Raw genomic sequence first — 20,093 nt, 5'->3', positions numbered from 1 at the left:
TCACTGCAGAAGCAAATTGCTTCCATTGCTTAATGAAGATACAAATGGTAACTGCTAATAAGAAACTGAAAAAATTTCATGTAACACAGGGGGACTTTCTATAGAGAAAAAGACAAAAGTACAAGAGTTACATTAGATTATGAAACCCATAAATGTCACTTTAGCAAAGATACAAAATTGTATAAATATATGCCTACAAAAATGAAATTTAGGAAGATGTCACATAGGGGTGGAATGCTAAGATAGCCTGGTGTGTGGTGAACCAGCTTGATGGTGGATCTCAGTGTTTTAACTTATTTTATTTCAGGTCAAAACCCAAATGAATCTGTACTCTGCAGAGGTAATGGTAATGAGAGGAGAGAGGATGTGTAAAAGCTCTTTCATTAGAAAAGTGGAACAGATATTTGTGTGGTAAGTGTGACAAGAATGTATCTATCCATGCACAACATGTATATTTTTGATCAGCATTTACACATGTATTTTCTTATCGTAAACTGCATTTGATCTCGATTAGAACAGTGGGGGAAGAGTACAAACTGATGCAGAAAAAGCATTTGTGAACACAATTTGCATTTCCCAGGTCACTTTCCGCACACTTTTGAGCCTTAAACAGCAGAAACAAAAAGTCAACTCCTACTTTTAAGTTAGTGTAATTTTTCTCTTGCCCTCTCCTCCCCAAGTTTGCTACGAGGATTTACAGAGGAAACAACTGTAAGCTTGTAGAATGCATTACTGTTTGATTATTTTCTTATAAAACTACAATACAACAGTCTCACAGAATATTTTAATTCTGGCATCCGGTTCAAAGAACTTTTAATTAAAACTCAAAATACTCTTCACTTCCTACCAAACTGTCAAGTTGCACATAAGCTATGCATGAGCACAAAGATTTCAAAACAGAAATGCCTCACAAGCATGATCTGAATCAACTATATCTCAGAGACTCACTGTGAAGAGTAGCTGCAGCTATTACAAATCAAAATTACATTGTTCAGAGTATCATTAAAGGGTGAGTCATTAAACTTCAGCTAGAATCTTGGGGAGTGAGGTGTGAAATATTTTAACTCCAGAATCTCAGATTTTTTCAGAATTATTACAGTGCTTGTAAGCATACGGCTCCTGGGCCAGGTAATAATTTGTTATTTTAAGCTTATCAGTAAGTTGGAAGCCAGTGGTGTTGTCCAGCATTTTGAAGTTGCCTGCTGGAAGCTAGTCATTCATCATGTGACACATAGGAAGCTTTAAAAAAAATTGTGTAACATTTCCTAAAGATGTAGGCTGTTTAGGGATAGGAACTGTTTAAACAAAGCAGACGAGACAGGACAGCCTACAGACCACTGTCAATTGGTAACTGATAGGCAGGTGACAAGCTACAGCAGAGTCTAGCTAGTCTGTGTGAAACATGCTTGAATCATTGTTACCTCATCCTCCCTTCCCCATCCCCACCAACACCATGCATTTGTTTCCTCTTGTAATTTAATCAAGTTTGTAAGCCTTTAGGACATGGACTTCCTTTTAACTACAGATTTGTACATATTAGCACAACGGGGCTCTGATCTTTGATTGGGGACTCCAGGTGTCATACACTTTCTGTGAATATTCTATGCAGAAATATTTTCTTCTGAATATTTTATGTACAAATTCCAACAAAGTACAGAAAGACTAAAAAACTCTTCATGTTCATGGTAAATTAGGAGTTAAATTACAAAAGTTAAAGCAATTTAATCTCTTCCGTATCAGCCAGAGGTTGAAACTGAGTCATGTGTATTTACATATTCAGATGTCACACCCTATTGCTGTACTAGAGAAAGAACAAACTAGTTAGTTTCTATAAGTCCCGTACACACAGAATGCTTCTGGATGGCAGACCTAAAACCCCAAGGTTTTTTACACAAAAAATATGGATTTAAAAACCTTTTCAACTGAATCGAAGAGGCATTTTTCCAATTGGATTTAACTTGCAACAATGAAAACATTGGTCTTAATTATAATTGGATTGCTGTCTCTGTCCTCAAGTCTACGGCAAAGAGGTAAGCCCTCTGGTTCTAGGTGTATTTTAAATTATCTGTATATTTCAGCTGGTACCATGAGCACTGTGCTTATCTTTTAGATGCTTTTGTCAGCAGGTTGATATACCGCATACAAAGTCTCAGCTGAGGCAGATTTTGATTGCTCTATTTCAGTTATCTTGAATTTCTCCCCACAGCGGCCCTTGATAGTTTTGCTAATTGACAAACAAAATGCAATTGTTTTTTGTGTTTACTGAAATGTGATTTCCCTCATAACCCACTTCCCCTATAGTACTTGTTCCTACAGTGTTGTGATAGTACTGAATTTGTGGGATCACACCTTCTGTGTAGAAAGAGGGCATCATGAATACAGGATTAACACTTCACAGAAGGTACCACTGGAAGGAAAACTCAGTTGATGGAGGTAAATTTGTATCCTAAATACCTGGGGAAAGCCACCATTCCAAAACATTAGGCCCAGAGTCTCATTGGAGTTTGTGAGAAAAAACACAATGATTTCAGTGGGAGCAGAACTAGGCATTTTCTAAGAAGATTAATTGTTTTTGTATTTATTTATTTTAAAATGCTCTGATACACCAGTCTCTTTAAAGGGCAGTGAAGCCCAGAGATGTGACTAAAAATAGTATAGTCTTACTCAGATCTGCTTCCTATGCGTATTTTGTCATGGCTGTAATGCCTGGATCTAATTGTTATTTCCTGTATTTTTTTTTAATCCAGAAGAAATTAGTTATGTCACATTAGGACAAAAAGACTAGGATTCAAAGATTCAAATAGGACTGCTCTACATCTTACAGTTTGTTCAGAATTCTGGAGCTAGGATTCTAATTATATATTATACAAATAGCAAAAACTTTATTATGGCTACAAGAGTCAAGTGAAAGACATTACATAGGTGTAAAGTAGGATTATTATTGTTTTGCACACTTTTTGTTTTGAACACTTTTAATACTAGCACATCTTTACAAAATTCCATGCTAAGCCTTATCAGGATTGTTGACATTAGGAGAAGAGGCTAAATATATGCTCATTAATCTTTGTCTACATAGTAAGAGAATGTTTACTTCAGTGGCGTTTTCAGAGTTATCTGCAAAAGCGTAATGAATTGCAGACAAGTAAATTAATAGCTACCATCATAGCATTTTTCACATACATAATATTTTTTTCAAAGCACTTTGCAAAATAAAGATAACCACATGGTGGAACTGAGGCAGATAGATTTGCCAGCTGTAGAATCAGAAATAAAACACAGATGATCAGCCCCATGCTCAGTACTTAAGACTATAGCAGCCCTGCCCCAAAACAATGGAGAGTAGAAGCTATATCATTGCTTCTTCATGCTAACAGGAGGGAATCTGGTTTGCCTTCTGAGCCAAGAGATAAAGAGCCAGAGTGGCTAGTTTTTTATTTATTTTTTTTTAAAAAAAGGGTGGGGACAAGACTCTTGGGTGTTTGAATACCATATAAGGAAGATTTTTATATGTAAAGATAAAAGGGCAAACATTTCTACATTAGTTCTAATTTGAAAAATGGGTATGTAAAAATGGCACCATCTTATTCAACATATTTACCTTTTACACAGTCATATGTGCTTGCTTAAGTGACAAAAGTTTTACTGCTTATTATTCCTGTTTGCACTGCTGAACCAAAAGTTGAGGCATGTGAGTCAACATTATATTCTCTTTGTACATCAGCATGGTTTATCAATTTCAATAAGTTACACCTGTGAAAATCCACTAAAGATAATGATGTTGCACAGATGTCATAAGCATAATTCTACCATAAAAACTGATTATTCTTAAAACAGAAAGAATACAGCTTGATCAAGGCCAGCTGAGTATTCAGGGCTGAGAGTCCATTTATAAATACAATTATGAGGGGTTTGCTATACCACATGTGATACAGGAATCAGTGATAACACAGTACACCACAATGCCATTTTTATAGACTCATTCTTCAGATTAGAGCTGCACTAATTTATATCAGAAAAAAGGTATACATCATGATTCTGTCCAGAGTACATATCTTATGTTTTAGCTATTTTCTTTTTTTAAATCTTAGATTCTAAACATGGTGATAACAGCTCCGCAAGTCAAGATGTGCCCGATATTAAGACCTTTCGTGGAATGCCACAAGGCATTTATGATTATATTCCCCCTTCTGATATAGAAGGCTGGACAAAGACTGTTCACAACAAAGAACGCAAATGCTCTTCAGGAAAGTCAAATGGCTCAATACTGAAAGTTAACAATACCACAATGGAGTACCTTAGTAGTTCTTTGAGCACCAAACTAGTACCTGCAACGTATATTCTTGTAGTTTTATTAGGTGTGCCATCAAATGCCATCACTCTGTGGATGCTGTTTTTCAGAATCAGATCTGTTTGTACTGCCATCTTCTATACAAATTTAGCCATTTCAGATTTTCTATTCTGTATCATACTACCGTTCAAGATAGCATACCATCTCAATGGAAACAACTGGATATTTGGAGAAATAATGTGCCGAACTATGACTGCCATTTTCTATGGCAATATGTATTGCTCCATTCTACTCCTCATGTGCATCAGCATCAGTCGTTACGTGGCTATTGTTCATCCGTTCACCTACCGAAGTCTGCCAAAGCGTACCTATTCAACACTAGCATGTGGAATTGTGTGGACAATTGTTTTCCTGTACATGCTGCCATTCTGCATAATGAAGCAAAGCTACTACTTGGAACAATTAAATATCTCTACCTGCCACGATGTACATAATGCCTGTGAAACTTTATCACCATTCCAATTCTACTACTTCATCTCTTTAGCAATCTTTGGATTTGTAATACCACTGACCATTATTATTTTTTGTTACATCTCAATTATCCAAACGCTCAATACCTATGAGCGGAAGTGGTTTTGGTATGTTAAAATAAGTCTCTTGATCCTCATGATTTTTGCCATCTGCTTCACACCAAGCAACATCATACTTATTGTCCATCACGTTAATTACTACTACAACAAAACAGATGGCTTGTATTTTTTCTATCTTATTGCTTTGTCTCTAAGCAGTTTAAACAGTTGCCTTGATCCATTCCTTTACTATCTGATGTCCAAAATCAGAGAGCAATCCAATGTTTATCTCACAATGGTAAAAATATCCAGGGAAGAATGAGTTAAATTAAATGTCCAACATTTATTATTGTGACAGATATATAAATGTCTGATAATTAATCAAAAAAAAAAAACCATACTACTTAATTGACTATTGTTTTGTAAATTCTAATTGGTCTTTTTTAATGAAAAAAGAAAGCAGAAGTTCAAAGGTATCTTCTTAACATAAAATTTGGAAGCAAGTAAATCTTAATGACTTCTAAAAATACAGTCTTGCAATTTTATCACAAGTTTTGGTGCTGTTCTTGAAGCCACTACTCCTGATTCAAGTGAGAATCTGTTTTCATTTAAAAAAGAATATTAAGTTTCTAGCCCTCACTTCTATGGAGGAAGGTCCAAAAATGTGAATCCTAAAAGCTCCAACAACAGAGGGCAAATAAGACTCAAATGGTATTTTTAAGGCAATATCACTATTTTTGAAAACTTTGGGTTGGCTACCCTGAAAATACCTAATACCACTAACTTATGATCAGTGTGGATTTCTATTTTGCCCTCTTTTGAAGTGCAGTCAGACAAGCCATTTATAGGCTGCAGCTGTGCGCTAAATGGGCTGCAGGTGGTCCACGGGTTGAGAACCACTGCACTGGAGTAATGAAAATCAGGTACAGTCCAACCTAATACTTGCAAATCAGATACTTGCTTTTAACCTCCACACCTCATCCTTAAAACTATGACAATTAAATTGGAGGTAACATCTGCTTATATGAACAGGAGCTCTTCTGGGGGGCAGGGATGGTGAGTATGCTGGATTTTACTGAACTTTGGTTTAGCCAGTAAAAGGCCAAATAAAATAAAAAGTGGCTGAAGAAACTGAATATAGTCTTCGCTGTTTAAAAAGGAGACAACTTAAATCATATCTGTCTAAAAATGTTTACCTGCCACTGTTACAAGTAACACCCCAAATTACTGTAATCTATGAGACTGAATATACTGCGTTCTCAAATACGTACTTTTAAAAAAAAGTTTCACTCCTTCCTTTGCAGTAATCAGTTATTTGGGTTGCTTTTTTGAGAGATTTTCACAGAGCAAAAGGAGAGAAAAAGCATATTTAAAGTAGCAGAGAAAGGACCACAAGAAGCAAGAAGAAAATAAGGCTTGTCTATACTTACCGTGGATCAATGCTGCGGCAATCGATCCATCGGGGGATTGATTTAGTGGGCCCAGTGAAGACCTGCTAAATTGACCGCCGATTGCTCTCCCATCAACTCTGGTAGTCCACCAGAACAAGAAGCATAAGGTAAGTTGACAGGAGAGTTTCTCGCGTAGACACTGCAGTAAGTTGACCTAAGCTATGTCGACTCCAGCTATGTTATTCATGTAGCTAGAGTTGTGTAACTTAGGTCAACTTAACCCCCAGTGTCGACCTGTCCATAGAAGGTGGACAGGAGGGCAACTGTAAGTATGTGAAAACTACATTCAGTGCCTTTTTAAGCTTCTGAAAACTCTAAAATTTCTTGTCCTGAACTACGATGAAGTGTGTTTTTAATCAGAGTACCCCCATAATTTATAAGAATTGGGAAAAGTGAAGGTTTACTTCAAAAGCCAATACAGCTTCCATAAAATATTAAGACCTCCCCTCATTGTAGTTACTGCAGATGACTAGATAGAGTATTTATATATGCTGCTATAAACCAAGGACCATGCAGTGAAAGCTCCCATAATTTAGCTTAGGAATGGACAGCATGATTGTTAGACAGAATATTTGAGAATATATTTTAAACACTTTGCCAAAAGCTATAGTTAATCTTGTGTTCAATTACATTCTGAAAGCAGTTATGCTAATCTGTTTACAATTCCTAAAACTCTGATGCTAGCCAAGGCACAGCTTTATGTGGAAGCTGACATTGTATCCTGCTAAGATGGTTTACCCTAAGTAGCATATCAGGAAGACAATCAGCAAGCTTGTGACCAAACAACAAACAACAACAACAGGATGGTATCAAAGTTAAAGGGATCATAAAAGACCATCAATAACCCAAGTTTACTTTTAAGCAATGCGAGGGTTCAGGAAAGAGTAATTTCCAGGAATTTCTTTTGAAAACTGTCAATGCTTCAACCCTCCCATCGGTGACAAAAGCCCCAGCTTTCCATCTAGCTGTGAAATACCCATCCATCCCTAATCCCAGAAACAAGAGGCCAGATCTCCCGCTCAGCTCAGATAACCGCTTCAGCACAGTTCTGGCATAAATACTACATTCTTAAATATTTGACGTGACTATGACAGGATTTGATAAATTAGGAAACATCACATGCACAATGACAAGCATGCACAACTGATTTTATCCTCCCCAGCTCCCATTCACAATAAAAGTTTCAGAGGGAGGTGGAATTACTTAGTGCTCATATAACATTTTAATTGGCACAAGAGAGACAGACACCACAACCACTGCAAATATGGTGGTGGTGGACCAACATACAAAATATGGTGGTGGTGGTGGTGGTGGTGGAGGAGAGATGTGACAAACATACATTCAGGTTTGGCATTTAATAAACTGACAAGTATCAATGAGCCAATTGAGGTTCTACCTTGCATTTCTGCACTTTCGCATCGTGCAAAACATCTTGATAATGCCTTGCATTTGTTGGGTTCACATCATGCAATTTGACTGTAGGCAACAGCAGTGTTTCTAGAGTTTTCCCAGGATTGCCTTGGTCAATAGCTTCATTAATGTAGCTAACTGCAACAATTCCTAAGAAAGAAAAAAGGGAAATTAACATTTAAAGAGGTGATAATAGTAAAAGCCCAGGCACATATCAAGTTTATTCAAAAAAGGATAGTGTCAAAGATGAGTAAATGTGAACATCAAGTTACGGTAAGCAGCAGCAGCAGCAAATTCTAAAGTCTTTCTTCTCAGATATTGGCAGTTCATGCCAAGCCAGCCAGTGAGACCAGATTTTCCCTCCTCTGACAGCCAATTGTTTAACTGAATCTGATTTAAGAACAAAACAAAAAAACCCATATCCTTTTCTAAAAAGGAAGAAATTCCCCATTTTGTTCTACAACAGGATGATCCATGTACATCTCTTCAAACAGACTCAACAACAGCTTAGTGTAAAGGTTTGGGCTTGTTTACGTTGCAGTACTCAAATCATTCTAAAGTGATTTTCATATCTGACTATTCCAAATAATTTAACATATTAGTTTTCCTAATACACATACATATTCTGACCTCAATTTATGGAGATCATCATATCTTTTCAAATCATCAACATCACCACTTTAACATCACGGAACAATTGTATCTGGAACATTCATCTAAGTCAAAATTCTCAAACTTGGCTGCCTAAAGTACCTTAATTTTGAAAACTGCTGAACACTTACAGCTCCCACTGAATTCACTGAACTATGGGGTATGCAGCAGTTCTGAAAAAAAGTGGTCTGATTTTTTTTGGAAGTGTATTTAGATAGCTATCTTTAGACAACTCAGTTTAGAAATTATGACCCTACTTAATAGAAAGCACTGAAACACACTGTCCTGAGGGCTTTTCATAGAACCCTGCTACACCAAGTCTGAGAGGGAGTATAAATTCTTGCGGATTGCTTTGCCATCACCTGTGACAGTGTGCATTCCAGTTGGTGGCTGCCTGGGATCTGTTGAGGTTTTTCCATAGTGTGTATATAAAACTGAACTGGTGAGGTCATAGTTATGTGACCTCACAAGGCAATAACCTCTTAGGAGACTGGCTATTCCTCAGGTGGATGTAAGCTGGGTTTTTAATGACAACCATGGGGGCACCACCAGTGAGGAAAGGGAATTTCTATGCACTGGGAAGCAGGGCCTGATTTAGATGTAGCAAGTTTCAGAATGCCCTGCTGGTACTATGTACCCTTTCAAGCAGAGCTGCCCCCTGCCAGTGGGCAGTAGTAGACCAATGCAATCTGAAAACAGCTACTATTCATTAGGACTAAAGTTGCTAACATGAAGCCCAAGTTTGAGACACTGAGCACCTCAAGTTTTATGGACTTAAAACAGCACTGCATGTGCTTAACAGCTGCCCCCCCCATCGACCTGATTATGTAAAAAGGCAGACCATTTTAGTTATTGACAACTGCTCTGTTTGCTGAATACTACCCTTCTTTGCTGAAGTGTACACATCACAGCTTGATGTTTTGTCAAAAAGACCATGCTGAAAAGAGCATTTGTCTAGCAGCAAAGGGGTTACACCAACCAAAACTTAATTCCCTAACATTTTTAAAGCCCAAATGTTTGAAACCCACTGAAGAAACATGCACTATTTTCAACCTGGAAATGTTTTAAGGCATACACTGCTAGATAATAATTTAGGATAAGAAAAAATAAGCACAATGAGCTGCTCTCTATATTAAAAACCCATTTTACTTTTTAAAGGAGAGCAGGAAAAGAATTGGTTTTGACACAGTTATGTACTGACTGCCCCCAGTAAGGATTATGTGAGGGACAGTCAACACTGAAAGTGTGTAAAATGCCACCCACTACCACCTTTCTCCCTCCCATCTGAAAATCTTCTTGTACTTAACTTAATCAGTGTAGTCCCAAAATGAGATTAAGTACCAGAATTATTGGCCCAATATGAATGCAGATGGATAGAAGTCTTATTGCCTCCACTAGAACTATGGCATTTGTGATGTCAGAGAAGTGATGTAGTCAGGGACCCCTTCAGTGAATCAGGAAATACAAAGAGGATTTTAGAGAGGTGAAAAAGGATTCAAAGACAGAAGGAGTAATGCCAGTAACTACTGCATTGAATGCTCCCTTCTCTCCAGTCAACACGTAGGAGGGGCATTCAGCACAGAAGTCTTCGCTCAGTTTTGTTTAAAATAACTGTTTTAGTCATCCTCTCTAGAATTATCATCAAGATGCTATGCTGGGGAACAGGAATTACTAATTTCCAAATCTACTTAGGAAAAAAGAGCAAAAATCTTTGTTGTAAGACAAAATACCAATCTCCGTTGCCTACTACGAAATAGAAACTTTTTATAGCACCACATTTTATTATGGTGTCTGATACACATCTATTCTCATTTTTAATTGCAGCTACCACTATTTCATACTGAAAATATTAGGAAAGCAATTAGTGGTTTTTGTTTTTGGCTGTCTAATTGCAATTTTACTGCTAAAAATAAAAAGCATCATTATGTGGCAAGCCAGCACTCCATAAACCTTCAGCAAGTGCTCCACGAACCACAGTAACCTCTGCCTCAGACAAAGTTAAAATTACTTACTATCATTTTCTTCTTGAACTTGCATATTAACCATGTCAATACAATTCTGGACATCATTCCAGCTTAAATAATCTTGTCCTTGAGATGAAGCTTCTGATTTAATAGACAAGAGTGTGTCAGCATAACTGTAGGAAGATATAAAACATAAATCATCATAAAGAGTCATTAAATGTATTGTCCATCATTTACTGTATGTATTTCATTATTTTTTTTTCTTACTGGATGAATCTAGTGCACATGAAAGTGAAAAACTTGATTGTAAGTGTTTGCAGCCAGGCACCATGTAAGCAGACAGCATGCAAGCTGCTTTACTTGGCTTTACACATGCATTTCAGAGACTCAGATTCCAAGGGCAGAGAGGACCACTGTGATCATTGGTCTGATCTTCTGTATATCAGAGGCCACAAAAAACTTCCCCACAATAATTCCTAGAGCAGAGCTTTTCTAAAAACACACAATCTTGATGTAAAAACGGTCAGTGATGGAAAATCCATCACAACCCTTGGTAAATTGTTCCAATGGTTAATTACCCTCCCTGTCAAAATTTTATGCCTTATTTGCATTTTGAATTTGCTTAACTTCAACTTCCAGCCACTGGATTGTGGTATACCTCTTTCTGCTAGATTGAAGAGCCCATTATTAAATATTTGTTCCCTATGTAGATACTTTTAGACTATAATCAAGTCTCCCCATAATCTTGTCTTTGTTTAACTAACTAGACTGAGCTCTAAGTCTATCACTACAAAGCATGTTCTCTAATCCTTTAATTATTGTCCAGTCTGTTCTCTGACCCCTCTCCAGGTTCTCTCTGAACCCTCTCCAAATCCTTGAATCACAGGCACTAAAACTAGACACAGTATTCCAGCAGTGGTTGAACCAGTGGCATATACAGAAGTAAAATAACCTCTCAATCCCTGCTTGACATTCTCTTGTTTATACAGCCAAAGATTGCATTAGCTCTTTTGGCCACAGCACCACCTTGCAAGCTCATATTGTGATCTGAAATAATTCCATATCATGTCACCCCAAAACACTTTCCTTACAGTAGCTCCACACTACTAATAGATATAAAAACATTTCAAGGAGATGCAGCGTGTCAAGTAAATAATGATTTTAAGAGAAGATGGAAACATATTCCAAGAAATTACAGAGCTGTTCTTTGACACTAAAAGTTTATATTAATTCATGACAACAGCCACAATTCCTTTTGTTTGCTTGGTTTTTTTTTGTTTTTTTGTTTGTTTTTCTTTTAACAGCAGGAGGTGTAGTCTTTTTTTTTTAAAAATCACATCATAAAGTTAAATATCAGAGATGCACAATTTAACGTTTCCATAGTCACTCATCCCAAAGCACTTAGTCCAGTGGTCGGCAACCTGCGGCCCGTCAGGGTAACCCACTGGCAGGCCCCGAGACACTTCGTTTACGTTGACCGTTCACAGGCCCAGCTGCCCACAGCTCCCAGTGGCTGCGGTTTGCCGTTCCTGGCCAATGGGAGCTGTGGCAAGCAGCAAGATGCTGCAGGGACGTGCTGGCCTCCACTTCCTGCAGTTCCCATTGGCTGGGAACGGCAAACCATGGCCACTGGGAGCTGCGGGCAGCTGGGCCTGCGGACGGTCCATGTAAACAAACTGTCTCAGAGCCTGCCAGCAGATTACCCTGACAGGCCACAGGTTGCCCACCATTGACTTAGTCCATCAGTGAAATTCTTCCACTTGTTGAGTGTTTTAACAGCTTGTAGCAATGCTACGCATCTTAGAACTGGAAGTTAAGAACACCTCATCCAACTATGACTGCAAGAGGTATATAAAGGTAGGTAAAGTGTAATTATCAGAAGTGGAATTTGGCAAGAAGTTCAGGGATAACTCATTTAGTTTTGCCAAGGCTGTTAGGAGCACAACTAATGCTTCTCCATTAACCTGCTCACGTGGGGCTCTTAATTTCTCGTCCCCATTCTGCAGCATCCACTTAGGTAATTTTCCTCCCCTGCCCTCAAAACATTAATGTCTTGCTTTTAGCCACAGGGAGAGGAAGCCCTATTCTCTCCTACCTGTGCCAAGGAGAAAAAAGATCCTGGGGGCTTGGTGGGCTGCAAGGGAGGACATTCAACACAGATTCCATACCTCTCTCCTTTGGGTCATCCCTAATAGCCAATACAATAACAAGGAGGGGGAGGCAGCTGAGAGATTCAGGGACACCTTCAAAATTTCTGCCTGTAGTGTCATGCAACAGACAGACCCCTTAGGCTGATCTGCAACACACCAAGTCCAGGACAAAACTTTTATCTAACTACTGGCAGAAGCCCTGTCCATGAAGGAGAGAGCAGTGCTCTACTCATTGCTAGTAGGATTTATGCACAAATTGTTTTGCTACCCTGAGGTACCCCTTTCAACTCAAGGGTCCTTGCAAGTATAGGTTCTGTAGCCTGGAAGAACCATATCCCATTCTTGTTAAAAATGCCATGAAATTATAGATTTTTAGGGCCAAAATGGACCATTAGGATCCTTTAGTCTGATCTGCAAAACAGAGGCCACAGAATTTCAACCAGTAATTGTTTGAGCTATCTTCAATGGTCAGGATCTCTCTTTCATCTCATCTAGCAGCAGCATGTCCAGCTGCAGTGCCCAGGGAATTCCATCAAGCACAACTGTGGCGAAAAAAGTATTACCTAATGCCTCACCAACACTCCTGACTGTAGCACTGTTAGTGTTCATTAGAGGTCTCCCGTACAAGTACTGATTCAGCCTGACTGTCCTTTGCACGTGAGATATGACAGGATCAGAACACAACGTGGTATACAGCTGTGACAAAAATCAAACACAAAACAAAAGCTACTAATCTTGAATTTGAATTTACAACTTGAATGGAACATATATCTACACTACCACGTTGTGCCCAGCTATTTAGCAAATAGGGTTTTTACCACATAGGCTTCTACCATTCTTAAGCAAGACAGGTTCGTTAGGATAGCCTTACTTTACGTTACACACACAATATTCATTCTCGGGTCTGCTCTCAAAAATTCAGTAAGACACTAGTGACTAGCAGCTTCCAACTAAGTCCAGATATCCATTGCCACAACAGCAACTCCTCTCAGCTCATGACGTTTGGCTTCCAAGAACACTCCACTCCCCCGACCTCTGTATCCTCAAACATTCAATGATGTTTGATGGCCTAAGTATTTGCAGATGGGGCATTACAGCTGAGCATCCTTAATATTCTCTCCTGTTAATATTGTGCAAATGTTTAGCTTGTAGACTTTTTAACTTCACCTCACAACACAGGAAAATAGATGATAATTGCCCACTCATCCCTTTGCAGAAGTCTTTGTTGCTCATTTGGACAAGACAAAATGAACTTTTACCGTTGAAAGTTTTCATCTTCCACATTATTGAAGCCAACGGATGGATTTCTGAGATGATTCTTTATTGACAGGATGTCTTTGCTTCCCAAGGCCTGGTTTAGTAACACAACAGCTGACAACATTTCCACAGCAATAGACAGTTCATCATGTGCCAAATATCTCTATAGGAACATAGAATACATCAGTCATGAAGCTAAACAAGTAGGGGTAGCCAGTTTAATTAAAGTCTAGATGCCAAAAGGAGGGAGGCATAGATCTGATTTAAAAAAAATATTAAAAATAGGAGGAAAATGTCATAGCTATAGAAATGTCAGCTTACTGTATTGTGCGTAGTAGAACTAAATAACTAGGCTTTCGTTATATAGTCTCCCTTTCCTCAGCCTTTTCTTTGCTTGTCCCACATAATACAGTCCTTCCAATCAAGCCTAGTCTAACTTTAATCAGAATGTGGACTCCCCCTAGTTCGGCTGATCACTTTCCATAAAAAACAGTCAGTCAACCTTAAAATGAGAGAGATAGCATATGCAACAACAAAAGAAATTAAGGTCAGTCACCTTGTTGCAGTAGAAGAGTTAGCACGAGCCAAATCAGTCAAGAAAATATAATCTGAATAGGCAAGCACTTATATTAAAATCCAGGAATATTCATGCAATACACCTCAAGGCAGAAATTAGAATAATCTGGTATGATAAATGGTCTGATAGTTCTAAGTAACAAAACTGCATCAAATGACAATGTATCAGTAATTCCTGACCCTTTATGGCTTGACTGCACACTATTGAACAACAATTCATAAATTTTTCACTCTTACCACAGCATTCTGTTGCTGAAGGTTGAACAGTTCAGTCTGGTAGACAGCAGCAGCAAACGAGTGAACGACAGGCAACTGGGCCTCTGGTTTCATCAGTGCAACCAGTGTTTTATTAGCATCACAGTTACGAATTGCAGTATTGATATGGTCAACTGCTACAAGTTCTGGGGGAAAGTATAAAAAATTGATAGGATTTTTTCCATCTGCTTTTTTTTTTTAATGTTGTGTAGGCAAACAATATCCCAACATTACATCATATGCTGCCATTGCTCAAGAAAGCTATAGCTGTATACTTGCAAGAGATGCACTTTTAAACACACTGAAACTACTTTACATTCTTGCAAAAAATGATTTCTGTTAAAAAAGCATGTGGCAATCAACAGCTTAACATAAATCAATGATCAATGCATTAGACCACCTTATCCTGAAAGACGACTTGACTAGTCCAGGTATTGCCATGTCCTCTCTATTGAGTTTGACCAATAGGCTGAGTACGGAATGTCAACCTACGTTACTTTCTTTCTCTGTTTTATTTCTTCTATCTCCACTGTCATCCCATTTTCCCCCTTCTAGTAAGAGTCCAACACAGCAAGGAAGGACAAGTCTACACTTGCAGCACCAATGTGACCAACAAGATAAGCTAAAAGCAATTCCTTAATAGCCTGGTAAAAAGTTTGCCAAGTTCCATAGTGGCTCACTTGTTGTGACTGGAATTTTCCATCAGCTAAACTGTGCGTAAAACAGAAACAGAAGCTGCATCTTATCTTCTGCTATTCTCTTCTCTTTTATATGCACTTGTCTAATTTTTTTCATAAGAAACATGACTGAATTTCAATAGCCACTGCAAGCACTGCTAACTAAAATGATATTAAACTACTTTGGGGAAAGCCAATCTAAAAGACTGTTAAATAAGAAAAACTGTTAGTGACATTTACTGTATTCTTCCTCCTTCAATACAGGTGAAGTATATCCCTGAGTGAGCTCAGAAATGGCCTCTAAAATAACAAAACCTGTGGGTTAAAACACACACCAAGGACAACACAACAGATGATGCCCAAGAGTGCTAGATCTCATCTTTTAGGCCAAAGAAATTGCAATTACTGTAACTTACAGTCCCCCTAACTGCACCAGTTATGACTCTGAAGGAGTTGATGGTCACAAACCTGGCTGAGGCGATCTTATGGTCTTATGAGTGAGCTCAGAAATGGCCTCTAAAATAAAAAAACCTTTCTAGAAGGCAGTGGAGATAGAACACCTGCAGCCAATCAAGGCAGGCTAATCAGGGCACCTGGGTTTAAAAAGGAGCTCACTCCAGTCAGACAGGGAGGAGCCAGAGGAGAAGGATCGTGTGTCAGGAGCTGGGAGCAAGAGGGCAAGCAGCTGAGAGTGAGAGAATGTACTGCTGGAGGATTGAGGAGGACAAGCATTATCAGACACCAGGAGGAAGGTCCTGGGGTGAGGATAAAGAAGGTGTTTGGAGGAGGCCATAGGGAAGTAGCCCAGGGAGTTTCAGCTGTCATGCAGCTGTTACAGGAGGCACTATAGACAGCTGCGATCCACAGGGCCCTGGGCTGGAACCCAGAGTAGAAGGTGGGCCTGGGTTCCCCCCCCAAACCTTGCAACTCCTGATCAGACACAGGAGGAGCTGACTCAGACTGTGGGTTCCACAAGAGGGGAAGATCACTGAGGTGAGCAAATCCACCAATAGGCGTAGGACCCACCAAGGTAAAGGAGGAACTTTGTCACAACTGGTGTCAGAGGTGGGATATTTGGTGTGCACAGCGCGGCGGAAAAAAGGAGGGCGATTTAAAAAAAAAATAAGGAGAGGATTTATTTTTTTGTCACCACAATGGATGACGTAGTGTGGGCACTGATACAAGCCACAGCAGCGCAGCAGGAGGCTACCCGTGTCCAGGCAGCCGCCCAACAGGAGGCAGTGCGGCTGCAGCAAGAGACTAATCGCCTGCTAATGGACCAGATTCTCAAGACCAGGCTATGTTGTGGGAACTGGTAAACCAGGTAAAGACTTTTACAGAGCTGAACCATGGCCATGATGGGATGCGACTCATACAGGCCAGCCATTGGCTGCAGAAAATGACGTGGGAGGATGATGTAGAGGCATACCTACTGGCCTTTGAGAGGACAGCCCTACGGGAGGCCTGACCTAGAGATCAGTGGTCTGGCATCCTTGCCCCATTTCTGTGTGGGGAAGCCCAGAAGGCCTACCATGATCTGCCTGAAGAGGCTGCAGCAGACTACCCCCAGCTGAAAGCAGAGATCCTGGCCAGATATGGGGTAATGATTGCAGTGCGGGCCCAGCGGTATCACGATTGGAGGTACCAAGAAGACAAAACCCCACGGTCCCAACTGTGTGATCTCATCCATCTTGCACGAAAGTGGTTGCAAACAGAGTCCCGGAGTCTGGAAGAGATACTAGAGGTTCTGGTCATCGACCAATACATGAGGGCACTGCCCCCAGATCTCTGCAAATGGGTAGGCCAGAACGATGCGTCCACCTATGATGAGATGATCATGCTGGTAGAAAGACGCAGGACAGCAAGGGAATTGACCCAACTACCCAAGGAAAGCCCCTTTCATAGCAAACACCCAACCCCAACCCTGGAAGGTGGGGTAGCCAAACCCGTGGGGAGTCCTAGGTGGAGGAAGAGGGGGGCCGAAAACCAGCAGAGACCCCAGAAGGAAGGGATTGGCCTGAGTGGGGGAAACCCTGAGACTAAACCCCCTAACCCACATGATAGGGGAATGATTAGAAACAATTATAGATGTTATGCATGTGGGGAATGGGGACACATAGCAGCACAGTGTCCCAGCACCGAGGAGCCTATGTAATGCAATTTGGGGAATTGGGAAGTCCCATGCTCCCTTATCCACCTTGCGGCATTGCATTAGCCCCGCATAACTACACCAGGCCGGTGAAGATAAATGGAGTAGAGACTACAGCGCTTGTGGACTCGGAGTGCTATCACCCTTATATCGGGTAACCTGGTAAGAAGTAGCCAGCTGCTACAAGCCAAACACGTAGCAGTGACATGCGTGCATGGGGCTGCGAGCCATTACCCCACCATCCCAGTGGAGACAGAGGTTCAGGGGAACCCCATTGAGGTGACAGTGGGCGTAGTTCCTAAACTCCCATATCCTGTAGTCATTGGGAGGGACAATCTAGAGTTTGATAATTTACTCCCCACAGAGAGGCTGGAGGGAGATGGGGACCCTCTTGGCAGCGACTCATCGTTGGGGGAATGTCAACCCCCAATGTTTTCAGAGTTTTCTCAGGATCTATTCAGCCCCCCAAAAGGCCCGGAAGACAAAGAAAGGAAGGCCGCGAAGGCCTTGGGAATCCGGACCTGACCCAAGGCCAGAAGACCGCGCTAGTAGGCAGATGGACATGAGCAGCCATCAGAGAAACTACCAACATGGAAGGTGAGCCGGAGGCTGGCCCCAGCCACGATGGTGATGAGCTGTTGGAAGAAACAGAAGCTGGCCCCTGGGAGCTCAGGCAGGTTAGTCGTGGGAGAGACTTTCGGGAGGGACCAGGCAGAGGACCCTAGATATAACAACGTCAGGAAAGAGGTGGCTGAGATAGATGGGACATCAGTGGAGGGTAAGGTCCGGAGCCAGGACCCTACTTTATAGTGAAGAAAGATCTCCTGTACTGTGTGGTGCAAATTCAGGAGCAGGAGATACATCAACTTCTGGTGCAACAAAAACATCAAAAAGCCATACTGAGCCTCACCCACAGTCACCTGTTTGGAGGACACCTAGGGGTAGAGAAAACCCAGGCCAGGATCCTGGGGAGGTTCTTCTGGCCAGGAGTACATGAAGATGTCAGGCAATACTGCACCTCTTGTCTAGAGTGTCAGCTACACAGCCCTCGCCCACACTTGCAGGCCCCTTTGATACCTCTTCCAATAATAGAGGTACCATTTGAACGCATAGCCATGGATCTGATTGGGCCCCTAGAGAAGACAGCTCGGGGCCACCAACATGTTCTGGTTGTACTAGACTATGCAACCTGGTACCCAGAAGCCGTTCCCCTACGCAACACAGCTTCCAAGACAATAGCTAAGGAGCTACTACAGATCTTTTCCCGGGTTGGGCTACCCAAGGAGATACTGACTGATCAAGGGACACCTTTCGTGTCCAAGTTGATGAAAGATCTCTGTTCATTGCTCCATGTACAAGCCCTATGGACCTCTGTATACCACCCACAAACAGACGGCCTTGTGGAAAGGTTCAATAGGACCCTCGAGGCCATGATCAGGAAAGTGGTGAGCTGGGATGGGAAAGATTGGGACACCCTATTGCCTTACCTCATGTTTGCCATCCAGGAAGTCCCACAAGCCTCCACAGGTTTCTCTCCATTCGAACTACTAGATGGGCACTACCCCCGAGGCATATTGGATATAGCCAGAGAAGCCTGGGAAAAGGAGCCAAATCCCAGAAGGAACATAGTCGAGCATGTACTACAGAGGAGGGATCGGATAGCTCGAGTTACACCCATTGTACGGAAACACTTGGAGAAAACATAGGAGACCCAACGAACCCATTATAACCACCAAGCAAAGCTTCACCGGTTCCAACCAGGGGATCGAGTAATGGTCCTGGTGCCCACAGCAGAAAGCAAGCTGTTGGCCCAGTGGCAGGTGTCATAAACAGATAGCTAAGGGTTAATGTCTCTTTCACCTGGAAAGGAGTAACCTGAAACACCTGACCAGAGGACCAATCAAGAAACAAGACTTTTTCAAATCTGGGTGGAGGGAAGTTTGTGTCTGAGTTTTGTTCTTTGTTTTCTGCCTGTACTCTCTTGGCTATGAGAGGATTTTTCTGCCTCCTGTTTTTCTAATCTTCTGTTTCCCAGTTGTAAGTACAAAAGATAAGATAGTGATTTATATGGTTTTTATTTTGTATTTACATGTGTGTAAATTAAGATAAAGGTAAAGGTAAAGGAGGAACCTTGTCACAACTGGTGTTAGAGGTGGGATATTTGGTGTGCACAGCGCGGCGGAAAAAAGGAGGGTGATTTAAAAAAAAAATGAAAGGATTTATTTTTTTGTCACCACAATGGATGACGTAGTGCGGGCACTGATACATGTGTGTAGTTACTGGAGTGTTTTGAAGTGTGTTTTTTGAATAAGGCTGTTTATTCATATTTCTTAAGCAATTGACCCTGTATTTGTCACCTTAATACAGAGAGACCATTTTTATGTATTCTTTCTTTTTACATAAAGCTTTCTTTTTAAGACCTGTTGGAGTTTTTCTTTAGTGGGGAACTCCAGGGAATTGAGTCTGTGCTCACCAGGGAATTGGTGGGAGGAAGAAGTCAGGGGGAAATCTGTGTGTGTTAGATTTACTAGCCTGACTTTGCATTCCCTCTGGGTGAGGGGGGAAGAGAGATTAGCTCTCGGTACTTCTGTTTTCCAGGACTGGAAACGGGGAGCGTGGAGTCCCTCTGTTTAGATTCACAGAGCTTGCTTCTGTGTATCTCTCCAGGAACACAGGGAGGGAACACCTGGAAGAAG

The 20,093-nt window shown here is 40.8% G+C and overlaps 2 protein-coding genes across 3 annotated transcripts in view; one reads left to right on the top strand and one right to left on the bottom strand.

The window, feature by feature from the left end:
• IQGAP2 (IQ motif containing GTPase activating protein 2) overlaps nucleotides 1-20,093 on the bottom strand; it is a 258,548-nt gene that overhangs the window by 67,439 nt on the left and 171,016 nt on the right. For both annotated transcript variants that reach the window (XM_030566208.1, XM_030566209.1), the window contains 4 exons: nucleotides 14,554-14,717; nucleotides 13,743-13,903; nucleotides 10,382-10,506; nucleotides 7,705-7,868 (listed from right to left, as the gene is read on the bottom strand). In XM_030566208.1, coding sequence (XP_030422068.1) covers nucleotides 7,705-7,868; nucleotides 10,382-10,506; nucleotides 13,743-13,903; nucleotides 14,554-14,717 — 614 coding nt within the window. The remainder of the gene's footprint in view (nucleotides 1-7,704; nucleotides 7,869-10,381; nucleotides 10,507-13,742; nucleotides 13,904-14,553; nucleotides 14,718-20,093) is intronic.
• F2RL2 (coagulation factor II thrombin receptor like 2) lies at nucleotides 1,784-6,403 on the top strand. The gene is made up of 2 exons (XM_030566212.1): nucleotides 1,784-2,030; nucleotides 4,089-6,403. The coding sequence occupies exons 1-2, from the start codon at nucleotides 1,967-1,969 to the stop codon at nucleotides 5,177-5,179; spliced, it is 1,155 nt and encodes a 384-aa protein (XP_030422072.1). The 5' UTR covers nucleotides 1,784-1,966; the 3' UTR covers nucleotides 5,180-6,403.

Source organism: Gopherus evgoodei, chromosome 6, assembly GCF_007399415.2.
Source record: "Gopherus evgoodei ecotype Sinaloan lineage chromosome 6, rGopEvg1_v1.p, whole genome shotgun sequence".
Lineage (NCBI taxonomy): Eukaryota > Metazoa > Chordata > Testudines > Testudinidae > Gopherus > Gopherus evgoodei.
The sequence above is the reverse complement of the archived record's forward strand: the minus strand, read 5'-3'. Positions and strand labels throughout refer to the sequence as shown.

Coding starts and splice junctions, on each gene's coding strand:
- F2RL2 (XM_030566212.1), top strand. CDS start 1,967: ATGAAAACATTGGTCTTAATTATAATTGGATTGCTGTCTCTGTCCTCA. Junction 2,031..4,088: donor CTCAAGTCTACGGCAAAGAG/GTAAGCCCTCTG, acceptor TTTAAATCTTAG/ATTCTAAACATGGTGATAAC.